The sequence below is a fragment of the Rhinolophus sinicus genome, linkage group LG05 (assembly GCF_036562045.2).
Source record: "Rhinolophus sinicus isolate RSC01 linkage group LG05, ASM3656204v1, whole genome shotgun sequence".
NCBI lineage: Eukaryota > Metazoa > Chordata > Mammalia > Chiroptera > Rhinolophidae > Rhinolophus > Rhinolophus sinicus.
In genome coordinates, this window is record NC_133755.1 from 177062806 (window position 1) to 177076659 (window position 13854).

Here is a 13854-nt window from a genome sequence, read left to right on the forward strand (position 1 = left end):
TTCCCACAAGTCTGCATTCAGTTAAGTGGTCCTTGTGTTCTCCTTGCATGGAATCAGGGCTTCACAGAACTTCCTGAATGAATGTATTAGTGTTTAGTCATTCTGTACAATGTGTTGTTTGGTTTAGCCCAAAGTAAAGACAGAACACATGCCCCACATTGAGGTCAGTTTTCCATTAAAATAGACTATTTTAAGCAAACCTAAGACCCTGATAATAAATGTAAAACTCACAAGCCCTCTGCATAGTGGAAACTCAGTACAAATGTAATTTTCATTAACTATTTCAGCAAGAGAAGTAAGTCTGACAGGCAAATAGTTGCCAGAAAGCCCAAGCCCTTCATCCCGTGGCGGCTGGGCTAGAGTGTGCCCAGCAGAGGCCTCATGAACTGTAGGTGAGAAATGGCCTGAGATGAAGAGCAAGGACAAGAGAAGGGAACAGACAAGCTTTATTTTAACCAGTTGGAAGTTGGAGGGAGGGAGGCTTAGAAGGCTGGAGAAATTTTCTCTAAAATGTCCTAGCTGCTCTCTTCTCAGCAGATTATACTAAACACGACCATTACCAGTGGACTCAGGTCCCCATCGTCAGTCGCTGAGTATAAACACACAGTGCTGGCTCAGAGCTTGCTGAGCTCTGTGGGGCTGCTTGAGAAGTCTTTGCTCAGAGAGGAAGTACCAGGTCCACTTAGCTGCCCTTCTAAGCCTTCCTCCCTCCAACTTCCAACTGGTTAAAATAAAGCTACAGCTACTAAGGTCTTAAACTTTACCTGGAAAATTTACTTATGCTGAACACTCTCACTCCCCCAATATTATCAGAAAACTGTGACTTTACTGTACTCTGGGTTGACATCCATATAAGTCATGGAGAAGTCACAGCTTAGACTATCATTATCTAGTATACACAAGCTAGGATTAAAATTCTGTTTAGTGTTTCTGTTTAAAATGATGTGTTACTACGTATAGATTGGTATGAAGCCAACTTTCCAGAAATGTTGAATTTACTAGATTCTCTTATTTTCTTGTACTGTGTAGGTTATAATGGCAGACCAAATGTAGAAGGGAAAGTACATCCTGGTAGTAATGGAAAACCGAACGGACAAAGAATTATCAATGGCCCTCAAGGAACAAAGTGGGTAGGGTAAACTTCTTTACACATCCCAGTGTTTTCGTGCTGTTGGGAAGAGAAAAATGGTGGACATTGTGTAACAATAATGAAGCGGTCTTTTTTCCTTCCTCTCTAGTTTTAACCCCTCATATGTCAATATGCTATACATTTTTTCCAGCAATCAGAAAATTCTTTGATTCCTCTGAGTAACTAATTTTTCTTCTCATAGCTACCTAATAAGATAAAGCATGGACCTTTGTTTCTCGTTTGCCTTGACTGGTTAGGAAGCTCAAACAAAGGTAGGGCCCACCCACCACAGTGACATAGAACCTAATGCACGGCCTCTCAAATGAACTTCTATTTTCCTAATCCTCATAGCTTTATTTTATTTTTTTGTTTGTTTATCACGTAATTAAATAGTATGCATATTTTCCTGTAAACTGTCTCAAATCCTTTGTAAAGTAAGTTGAGGGTAATGGGCAGAACAGTTTACAAGGCTCAGGGACCTAAAATATGTTTTCAAAGAATCAAAACATTATTCATAGTGGAATTCCCAGTTCAAACTTCCCATTTGTAACAATAAGGCTGAGGAAAACATATTGAAGGACTTCACGAAATGTTCAGTCATAGGTGACCGAAAGATGCAGTTTATTATTTCTCAAAGGAACAGAAATTTGTAGGAGGAAGAATGTGTATTAAAGCAAAAGATCATGTAAACAATTTTGAATTGAACTGTATGGGTAGATTTCAAAAGTGGGGTTTATATAAGGAAGCTTTATTTTAATTACTGAGGCAACACCCAACCAAGTGGCCTGCCTGAGGGGTTCCTCCACTGGCCTGCTCGTACAGTCATGGTTCTCAAACACTAGCAAGAATCAGAATCACGGGGGGGGGGCTTGTCAAATATGGTCTGGACTGGGGCCTGGCAATTCACATATCTGACAAGTTCCCAGGTGACGCCGAGACTGCTGGGCCGAGAATACACTTGGACAAGTGTAGAGCATGAGCTTGCTCCCTAATAGAGATGATAATGCCCTTTTTTCAAGTTTTATAATTCCTTAGAATCTAAACTTTTTGCATGTATACTATATTGGGCAATTTAATTACAAATCAAGTTGTTTTTTATTATAGCAACTTTGTTAACATTAATAGCAACATGGAAACATTTCATGTTTTTAATATACTAGCCATACATGCTTGTTGCAATGGGTTAATACAATTCAGAAATATATGAAGAAGATAATAAGTATCCCAAATGACTTTTCAGAGATAACCACTATTAACAATTTGGGATATATCTGTCTAGATTTTTTTCCTTTGCAGTTTTAAGTTTATAGACACAAATGAATATACTTTTATTCTTGCAAAACAATCAGCCCTGTAATCTGAGTTTATATCAGTGTATGGCCATGTAGGTAGAATTTCCAAATCCTTTTCACTGGCTACATAGTATTCCACTTTGTGGATGGGCCATAATGTATTTAATCTCTTCCCTCCATTGATGGACACTTAGGTTGAGTCCTACTTTTCAGCATTACACATAATGTACTAACTGGTAAAAGTATTTTGAACATCTTTTGTATATTTGAGGAACTTAAAACAATCTACACAGTAGATGGGTAAGCAACTATAATTTGAAATAGGACTATTTTGCACTTGATTCTTGTTAAACCTTATGAATGATGCTGACAAAAATAATATTGCCTACTCTATGGTTTCCTTCTGTGGAAGCTTCATGCATATATTCATGTAGTTGGGTTAATGTGAACCTTTTGAAATTCCAATATTGGCTTTAATCTGTGTCATGGATTTAGGTTGTGGATCTCGCTCGTGGGTTAGTATTGAATGCAGAAGGAAGGTACCTCCAAGATTCGCATGGAAATCCTCTTCGGGTTAAACTAGGAGGAGATGGTCGAACCATTGTGGGTAAGTGAAGATGGTTTTTAAGGAACAAAAGTGTACTGACTTAGCTGTAGAATAACAACTTTTCTTCCTCTCCCCCTGATTTTTAATGGGTACCCTCGGTCAGTTATTTTTAGCCATGTGAAAAGGAGTACCTCAAAAGAGACAGAAGTTAATTTTTCCCTCATACAACTGTAGTTATACTCTTCCTACAGACTTTACCCTCTAGAAAAAGTGGCACTTGACTTTATTTTTGAATTTGGGCAGCCTAGAGCAGGAGTTAGCCAACTACAACCTGCAGGCCAAACCCTGTCTGCTGCCTGTTTTTGTATGGCCTGTGAGCGCAGAAGAATTTTTACATTTGTAAAGGATTGCCCAAAAAAAAATATAAAAAAATAATATTTTGTGACATGTGAAAATTACATGAAATTCACATTTCAGTGTCCATACACAAAGTTTTATTGGAACATAGAAACATTCGTGTGTGTACCGTCTCTTGCTTTTCTGCCCTACAGTGGCAGTGTTGAGTGGTTGCAACAGAGACTGTTGGGCCCGTAAAGCTTAAAATATTTACTCTCTAGATTTTTACAGAAAAATTTTGCCATTCCTGGTCCAAAGTAACACTTTTCCTTCTTTGGTGTAGGAATGAGAAAGAGGAAAGATTACGTTCCTTAATGGAGACTGAGTTATTTCAGAGTAATGGGGCATATCAATGAAATATTTATTAACTTATATGAGGTAATTCAGAGTAATGGACAATATAGTAAGCTCAGAAATTTCTGGATAACAGCAGATATTGCTACCTCAGTTGATAGCCTTTTAGTTATTTCTTTGCCTTTTGCAGATTAAAATATACGAATACATCAGTGTGAGAAGACACTTTCCACTTGTTTTTTACTGCCACTGGATTGTGTCAACTTGTTGCACAGCTTTTGTTTGCTATTGTTTCAGATCTGGGAGGGACCCCCGTGGTGAGCCCTGAAGGGCTTCCCCTCTTCGGGCAGGGGCGGCATGGCAAACCCCTGGCTAGTGCCCAGGATAAGCCCATTTTGAGTCTTGGAGGGAAGCCCCTTGTGGGCTTGGAGGTCATCAAAACAACCACCCGTGCCCCCACCACAACTGAGAGACCCACCACTACCCCTCGGCCCACGACCACCACCCGCCGCACGACCACGACCATGCGCCCAACGGCCACCATCCGAACCACTATGAAGACCACCACCACCACCACCACCACCACCACCACCACCACTCCTGCGCCCACCACCCCCACCCCCACCTGTCCCCCTGGGACCCTGGAGCGGCATGACGAAGATGGCAACCTGATAATGGCCTCAAGTGGGGTCCCGGAGTGCTCCCCTGAAGAAGGTAACTGTCTTCGGTCTAATGGTAGCTGCTGTAGCAAGCGTGCTGCATTTCACAGGAGGGTCCCAAAGGCTGCAGGGAATGGGAAGTAGGGTGCAGGGTGGGAGGGCAACTGCAGGCATTTCTAATCCCACTTGGTTTGTTCCATAGTGCGTGTCACAAGAGGGATGTCATTCAGCAAATTAAAATGTTGCACAGGACACACTTACATGAAAAATTATTCTCTGTTTATCTAAAATTCGAATCTGACTGGGCTTCCTGTGTTTTATCTGGCAACACTTGTCATAACCCAAGTCAAAAATTTAGCTGAGTCATGGGATATTATTAGTTTGGACTAGTGTTTCCCAAAGTGTATCCCATTGGGTATTAGTAGATTTGTGTGTGTGTGTGTGTGTGTGTGTGTGTGTGTATTTCTGTGATTAGTGATGTGATTTAAACAAAAGTTAAATGAATTTCTTACTGTTGGATCATTTAGATAATTGAATAGTCTCACTGTGAATTTCCAAGAAAAGCTGGGTTTCCTAAGCACATTTGACAGCTGAACACTTTTTTTGATCAGCTCTCCCTTTGGAAAATGCCAGTCCTTGCATGGCTGGGCTCTGGTGACAGCAGGGCCTTCTCACTGAGGGGGACTGTGCCGTTTCCCTCCTTTGGAATACTCAAAAGGCTGCCCTTGCCATGTCTTCCTACTGAGAACTGCCCATCCCCCCTAAAGAATGGAGTTAGGACACTTTCGATCAGGTTGTGGTGGAGCTGGAACGTCACCATCTTTGCTGCTGAGCCCCTGTTGGAGCTGCTTTGGAAGAGGTCACCTTGCATTTGCATCAGGTTTGGAAGAGGCAAACTCATCTGCTTTCCCTCAGGTTGAAGTGAATCACCATGTCTGCTGTAAAGCTTCTGTCTTTTTAAGCTAATACAGAGTGAAGACCATTTATTTCAGCAATTATTTGCATGCTGGAATTCTTACACAGCTCTGTTGACCACGATAAGCCCAATCCGTGTGAACTTGAATGCTGTATCCAAGATGGGAACTCTGTTGGAAGTCAGTCTTTTCACGGAAAAGTTCTGAATCTGAATAAATATGAATATTTGATACATCTGAAAAATTCACACTGAAAAAAACAAGGAAACCTACTGAGGAAGAGAACCATTGGGAAGAAAGTTCTCACACTATCAATTCACCAAGTGAGTACAAATTGGAATTACCTTTGAATTTCTAGTATGACATGTTATGTACTTCCCTTGACCTTTTCTGCATATATTAACATGTATATTTTTAAAAATTGAACTATAATTAGAATAGATATTACTTAATAATTGGTTATAAATGGAAGAGTGACTATTTTGGATTTGGCTTTAGTAATAATAATAATAGTTATTATTATTATATAATTATTATTATATAGTTATAATAATTATTATATTATTATAATTATATAATAATAATTATTATTAATATTTTGCATTTTCTTTTGCCTGCTTTTATATAGGCTTCATAGCATGTTCTTTTAATTTTCTTTGTATTTTTAGACTTTCATTTGGCATGAAAGTCAATATTTTTATTGGCATTTTGGTTTCTTCTTTTCTTTGCAAATCATTATACAGAGGATGCCAAAAAACGTTATACACATTTTAAGAAAGGAAAAAAACTGTATTAAAGTTGTAATACTCGATATATACCAATAACAAAAGATGAATAAAAGTCATGTATATACATTTTTTTGGCAACCCCGGTATGTATATTTTTAACTTCATTCATGTCCATTCTTCTTACTCCCTAATATCCAAGTATTAATAATAATTTGTCTCTAGGCAGCATTTTCAAAATAAGTACAGATCAATAGTCTCAGGAAAAAATTAGATTTGGGGAGAATAAGATATCATCCTTAAACAATATTGTAAGGTACTATATTTCATTTTTTAAAAAATACAGTTGAACCTTTGAATACGGATTTGAACTGCAGGTGTCCACTTATATGTGCATTTTTTCAATAAAACCTGTAAATGCATTTTCCTTATGATTTCTTAATAACATTTTCTTTTCTCTTGCTTACTTTATTGTAAGACTACAGTATGTAATACATATATAACAAACAAAATATTGTTTATTGACTATTTATGTTATTGGTAAGGCTTCTAGTCAACAGTAGGCTATTAGTAGTTAAGTTTTGGGGAGTCAAAAGTTATACTTGGATTTTTGACTGCACAGGAGGTTGGTGCCCCTAACCACATGTTATTCAAGAGTCAACTGTAATTAGAAAATCAGAGTCAAAATTACTCTTGAAAATCCTATAAAATAAAACAGAGTTGGCCATTTCTTGGTTGAAAACGTTGTAGTGGCCTTGATGCGCAAAGTACATTCTGTAAATGCTGTAATGACACTCAAAGCAGAGAGATGCTTTCAGTAAGAGGCTCTGCTGTCAGTAGAGGGACAGTTCCAGGTTTCCCCCTCACACGTAATCCACAGAATCACCTGTACTACATCTCCCTGCCTCTAGCTCTGCTCTTAAGTTTGTGTTTTCTCTCATGCAGCTTCTCTTTTGTTGTATTAAGTATAGTACAGTCCATAATGTACACTCACAAGTCCTGGGGCTCCATGTATGCACAACCAGTATTTACCAAGTGACATTGGCTATGGCATTTTGCAGCCTAGCAGCCTGAAATATTTATTGTTGTAGTAATTACGATTTAGAACCAGCATTAGTGATTCCTGAATGAATCACCCACCATTTCAAGTCCTCCTCTCTCCAACCGCCATCTAGTCGACCATTTGTCATTACATTCCATTGGCAAAACCCAACATTTTGTTTCTAGTGCGCCAATTTTAAAGTAATCTTTTCAGATCTCAAAATCTTGGCTCCTCTGGTTAAAGCATGCCCCCTTTCTCCTTTATGTTATAGGAATAACCTGTGTCATTCAACCATTCCAATAATTCAAGCAGTATCTATGTACTTCCTCATTATGGATGCCACACTTTTGTATATCTTCCTGCGGTCATAGATGTATATTATATGTTCGTTTCTGGTGTATTGTTGCTTTTATTCTTCTTCCTTGGCACGCGCGCCCACACACACACACACACACACACACTCACACACACTTTTTGTTTGCTCTGACTTCCCCATTAGATAATAAACTCCTTTCAGTAGAGAGTGTGTCTTCTGCTTCATGGTACCTAATTCTTCATCTTTGTTTATCTAAACAATACCTTAAACTATAGGCGTTCACTGTTTTCTGAGAAGTAAAAGCCAGTGATCCTTGTTTTTCAGGTTCCATTTCTACAGTGGATCTGGTAGTGTCATGTGTGTTTGGAAATGTGATGCTCTAATTGAACATCTTCAACAATTTGTAACATGACCGTGGGGCACATCTCAGAAAAACATCAGTTATTATGGAAAATGGTTCCATCTTGCCACATCTCGCTCTCAAGACAGAAAATACAAAGAGAATAATTAAAAACTCACCTGAGCTGGGCCAACTGCACAATTTGCAAATACCCTTGTGTTTTAAATGGCTATCATTTATCTTCTCTCTAAAGTTCTACTGAGAATATTTTTTACAGTTTTTTTTATATCTCTGGAGCTAAGGCCCTAATTCTTTGGTGACATTTTGCACTCATTTTTTTTAATGACCATTTGGATGAACCACTCAAGAGAATAAACCATCCCACATGGCTGGTGGTTGGCAGCTATTTGTATATGAAGACGTGGAAACTTTTGATATGGACGCTGGGGTGATTTATAAAACAACCAGTGATATGTAGTTCCAAATGCTTTGGAATGGCATTTGGGTGGGGCAAATTCCGATGGTCAGCTTTTTAAAAATATTGTATATATACTTCATTTACATCTGGAAGTTACTTTTACTTGGAATCAAGAGGGTGCTATTTTAGAAAAATATGACTGACTTTATTTGGTCTTACAAAAGAAAGAGCACTAAATTACTCAGTACAATGTTTACTTTTGCCAGCAGGCTTAACTGTCACTCATCTCAAGAAGTAATCCCAGTTTGCAGGTAAAAGGCATAATTTCTGTGACCAGCTGCCACACCAGAGTATTTCAGCACCTCAAGGAAGCACGCTTAATTCCAGGAACCCATAACGGAAACCTTTCCTCATCCACTCTGGGATGCAACAATTGTACAATTTATTCATTTTTGGCCTGGCCAAAAATAACAATGAAAAGAAATGAATCTGAACTGATAATGAGGAAAAACAAGACCATGGTCTTAACAGTTAAACTGACAAGGGAACGAAAATTGTATTCCAGGAAACAATGGCAAGATAACCCCAAACTTTAGGTGCTGTGAACTTGAAAACTGTCTGATTTGAACTAGCCCAGAAGTAATTCTTCGTGGAGCCAGGCATATTGACATTGGAATGACCGAAGGAAAAATGATGTCTAATAGTTTTGCATGAGGTGACCGTCGTGACCCCTGAAGGGTAGATAACTTACCCACTTGTCTCTTGTTAACATTCAATGGCCCCATCAGAACACGCCCAGTATCACCCCTACAATGGTGAGGCGGGCACTGGGCACCACAGCTTCTGGTGGCCACGGGGCTTTGCTCCATCATGCTCAGAAGGGCTGGACAGGCAGTGCAAGGTCGCCAGCGTCCTCCACTGGAGGGGTTTGTTTGGGCACCAATGCATTCACGATGCTATGCAAATGAGGCTCAAAACAGGCCAGTAGAATATTGGACTATTTCTGGGGAATGATCAATGATTTTCTGACAATAAAAAAATTCAAATAGGTGCATATGATTTTTTAGTGAAGGGGTTTATATACACTCTATTTCAATTTCCCCTTTATTATGCTGTGGCATGATGATTCTAATAGAACAAGGTTTACAAGCAATTTGATTGGTCAGTTCAACTCTTAGAAAGTGGAGGCAGTTTTATGAAGTATGAAGGATGTGGTCTTTGAAGCCAGAAGGCTGGAAGTTCAAATTCAGTTTCAGCTCTAGCCTTCACCAGCTGTGTGACTCCAGGAACGATATAAATCCTGGGTGTTAAGTGGGCATAATAAACCCATGTATCTTAAGGGTTTTATATGAGGATGAGCTCAAACAACATAGACATGAAAGTGCCTGATGCCCAGCCGGCATCTGATAAGTTGTAGTTATCCCTGTCTGTCCCCTGCATTGAGTTTACAGTTCTGTATAATTGCTGTGGGCTTTAGGTCAAAAGGAGGGAAGGAATGCCTCTGAATGTTTTGAGTTAGAAAATCTTTTGCCTCAGATTTTATCAACTACAGAGAGATATTCTTTTTACAGCTGCATCTACACCCGCCAAGTAGAGAAATAATAAATTGGTTTCCTTGCGTGTTCTCAAAAAGACTTGTACTCAAAGTACCCAGATAATGGAGGCAAAAATTGTGTTTTTTGCTTAAAACACTCACCTTGCTAGACCATGTTGTTATTCATGCTCATAATATCAGTTCAGCCATTAATATAGTCATTTTAATAATGGCTCTTATAATTAGGGCTTCCTGGAAGATAAAAAATCACATATAGAATTCTAGAAATTGCATTTAAAGGATAATTCTGCAATCATAATAGATCCAGTGGTTTTGTAAGTAAAGCCCAACTTGTTTGTAATCATTGGAATTTGTAATCATTGGAATATTATTTCCAAATTCATGTGCAAGTTAAGGAGTGTAATTAGTACAGATTTATCTCCTGAGTCGGGGAGAGAGGGTGGGAGGTTGGAGGGACTTGTGCAGCACAGGGAACTCACGTTGGTGTGGTTTGCCAAGTTAGAATATAGGAGAGGCAGGAATTCACCCCGTTCCCAGGACATGCAGGATCCAGGGGGTGGAGAGATTGAGGGTGTGATGATCGAAGGAGTCACAGGTGGAGGGGTTTTGTCCCATCTTGAGAACCAGCTGCCACTCTCGTCCTGCTCTCCTCGCTTCTTCCCGAGGGCCTGTTATCAGGCCTGTGACAGGCCAGGCCAGGGCCCCTGCCCTCGGCGTGCTGAGAGCTGACCGGGCAAGTGTGGTGAGGGGCACTGAGGTGATGGGAGGGAGCTCAGTGAGAGCGCTCTGTGTGGGAAGGTCGGCGGTGCTGGGGAGGGGTCTTCCCTTGCATTGCTGGACGGCCTCTCCAGCGTCCGCTCCAGAGCACAGAGGAGAGAAAGTCAGGGCCCCACCTCAGTGCTCTGATGCTCTTCCTCTGAGAAAGTTCAGGAGGCCCTGGCCCTGGCGACTTCTTCCCGTGAAACGACTGTGGGGAATGAGTTGTGCCCTGGGGACGATTCTGAGACAACTGCAAGGAAAGCCCGGCATTTGCTGACCCTTTCTCCCCTCCCCCTTCACTAGATGATTTCTCAGGATTGGAGACCGACACTGCGATCCCCACGATCCCCACGGAACAAGCCTATGTTGTCTATGATGAAGGTACTGACGAATTTTAAGCACATTATGTGGACAATTTCTTTTTTGATTGGAGAATCTTATTTCCATTACAAAGTGGATGATCTCAGTTGTCATTTCCTTTAGAACTCTGGGCTGGGGGGCTATGCTTAGGAAAGGGTGGCTGTACCCCACGCTGCCAAATTACCCCCCAATAATACTTGATCCAAAGAAAAACAGTGTGCTTGATGACAAATGCAGCTTTCTAACAAGTGCCCTGCACTCCCCATCTCTCCCTGCCAGGCCCTCCATCCTGCAGAAGTTGTGGAGCTGCCAGGTCTGGGCTTCCCCCTTCCACTGCTCTTTGTAAAACTACTTGGTTTAACCAGGGTCTCAGCTTCCTCTCTTGGCACTTCTCATGTCATTCTTCCCTTTCTCTCCTTTTCTATAATAATTACATTAAAAATGCAATGCTACAGATTTTTTTTTTTTTGGTCATAGAATCTTTTCAAGCGAGGGTAAGCTTATAAGATTAAGAATACAAAATGCCTTGAGTAGGATCTGTAACGGTTACGAAATGGTAATTAATGATACTGTATATTTACAACCCTGTGACTCTTCTGTGTTTTGTAAGTTGCTGCTGAAGAACTCACTTAGGCATCTTGTCCCCACCCCAGTGCCAGCCTTTGACACGCAGGATGTCCCCTCTATTATCTGTAGCTCTATTATCTGGAGCTCCAGTAGTCTTAAATCACAAGTGTGGGAATAATGTCACCTTTGATGCAATCATAATAAAGCTTGATGTAGTGGTTTAATCCCGTAGCTTTTGAACAAAAACAAACTTTAAAGAAAAACAGCAGATGTCAGAAAGCAAAGGAAGGTTTCTTAGCACCTTTGAAAATACGAAGCATCTTTCTTGTTGTCTTTGAGCAGTTGAAAGGGAGCAGTTTTATTTTTTTGATATTAAAGAATTAGTTTTCTAAATAGAAATAACCCCACCTCCTCCCCAGAAAAAAAGCCCATACACAGATGATAAATTTTTAAAAAAATCAACTTTATTTTCTGATGTTAATCTTTTATGGCTCTAAAAGGGAAAATTATTTAGGTAGAGAATGGCTTAGCTCAGTAACGGGAGTGTGCTAAACTGGATGAATTCTAAGGCTCTCTCCAGCTTTGATTCTAAATCTCATTTTTCTGGTCATAAGTGTTTCTGTTTTCCCTTACTCTCTTTTATCTGCAGCTGCTTTTCTGAGGGGTCTGAAATGGGGGCAAATGCTGTTTTATGAGAAACAAATTACGTTTAGACATAGCATTTATTTTACGGTGTGTGTATGAACGTGTATGCTTCAGTGTAGAGTTGAATCTTAAGAAGGTATCTTTGACTGCAAACGTTCCCCTTTCTGGAAGTGCCCAATTACAAAGCCTTCACATCATTTCAGATTATGAATTTGAGACCTCAAGGCCACCGGCCACCATCAAGGCCTTCACCACCACTACCATGCCCGTGGTTTTCCCACCAGAAGGCACCATTAGTTCCTTTCCTGAAGAAGAATTCGATCTGGCTGGAAAGAAGCGATTTGTTGGTAAGGAAGTTCTCTTCCTTAATCAGAGAAACATGGGTTTTAAACTTTTGCTCTTTGAAGAAGAGTATAACTAATCTCCTGGCCTGGCCATGCTGGTACATTTGGAGCAGAAGTTTTCCCAAAATAAGTTTCCATTTGGGGTTGTTCGGTGACTCAGTCCTGCTTAGATGCACATGAACCTGCTTCCAGCAGAAGTCAGAATTGGGGAGCAAACGGGAACATTCAGAACCAGACAGAGTTGAGTTGAGAGAGGCTGCCTTGTGTAGCCCAAGAGGAAGGAACGCTTGTAAATCATCAGGACCAGGGAGCAGGAGTATTTGTATTGTAGCCAACTTCTCTAAGGCGAGACTTCCCTGGGCCTGGTCTGCACATTATTTCAGTTCTTCCTAAAAGATGTGCAGTTGACCGAGTTGAGCTACTAGTTCTTCGTATCGTATCACAGAACCCAAGCTCTTTTTCTTCAGTTATTTCCTGTCATTTTCATTAGCATCTGGAGATTTATTTTACTCTTTTTTTTTAGTTATTAAAACAATTTCAAGAGTAAATTCTATTTCACTAAACTGTGTTTCATTCCCTGTGGGAGTCGTCTTCCCGCATGCCCTTAATGAACTTCACTAATGAGACAGATTAATATATTACTAAGTGGGAAAAAATAATATTTAACGAGGTGGAGATAGGCAACAGCTTAAACTGATATCACACCTTTCTGTTTCCAAGAGAAGTGTTGTGCCATAAGCAGAGAACAGCTCTTGCCAGCCAAGATGCAGTTTTGAGTGTCTGAATGACACGTACTTGAAGAACAAGAATCTCAGTTTGAGGTAGCATTCCTGAGGCCAACGCTGGCCCATGGCATTCTGCAGCCGGGCTGAATTCACCAAATCCCCCGACTTTATGGCTGGAGTTCCATGACAGAAATTGAAATCCCTTCAGCACTGTTATTAGCTTTTCCAAAGAACTTGTCTAAAGACTGAAAGGCTTACCACTGTCTGGCTATTTTTATTTGTTTATAACTCTGTGAAGCATAGTAGATTACTCCCCCAAAATTCCTGATGAGATTCATGGACAAGCTCTAGAGGCCTAATTTTATACAAATTATTGGAAAATAGAAGAGCTGAAAATTGCTTTTAGTCCACATGGCGACTGAAAATGAGAACCTGTACCAAAAGATGCAATGGGACATTTAGAAAGTACTAGAAATTTGTTGCATGAGGGCACTTGGGAGTCTTGAGTGTATAAAGCCCAACTCTGGTTCCTTGGCATTTCTATAGCGCATGTATAACGGAAAGAGCTGTGGACTGGAGGGAGAGTCTCCTGCTTGAGCCTTGTTTCATGGCTCAGTGTCAGTAGGCTCAGCTGGGGCTTGGAATATTAGTTCAAGTCCTGCCTTATTCCTGGTACTCTTGTATCCACTGAGATAATGTGTGTAGGAAAAGCTTGAACCTGTCCATATATGTGAATGGCTATTATTGTACTGAGCAGTAATATTGTAGAAAGCTATCTAGGCCTGGCCTTGTGCAAATATTCCAGATGGTTATGGGGTCCCTGAAGC

The 13854-nt window shown here is 40.3% G+C and overlaps 1 protein-coding gene across 2 annotated transcripts in view; it reads left to right on the forward strand.

The window, feature by feature from the left end:
• Nucleotides 1-13854, forward strand: part of FNDC1 (fibronectin type III domain containing 1) — a 91856-nt gene that overhangs the window by 60296 nt on the left and 17706 nt on the right. For both annotated transcript variants that reach the window (XM_019749556.2, XM_074333768.1), the window contains 5 exons: nt 1030-1130; nt 2917-3028; nt 3956-4372; nt 10690-10767; nt 12162-12305. In XM_019749556.2, coding sequence (XP_019605115.2) covers nt 1030-1130; nt 2917-3028; nt 3956-4372; nt 10690-10767; nt 12162-12305 — 852 coding nt within the window. The remainder of the gene's footprint in view (nt 1-1029; nt 1131-2916; nt 3029-3955; nt 4373-10689; nt 10768-12161; nt 12306-13854) is intronic.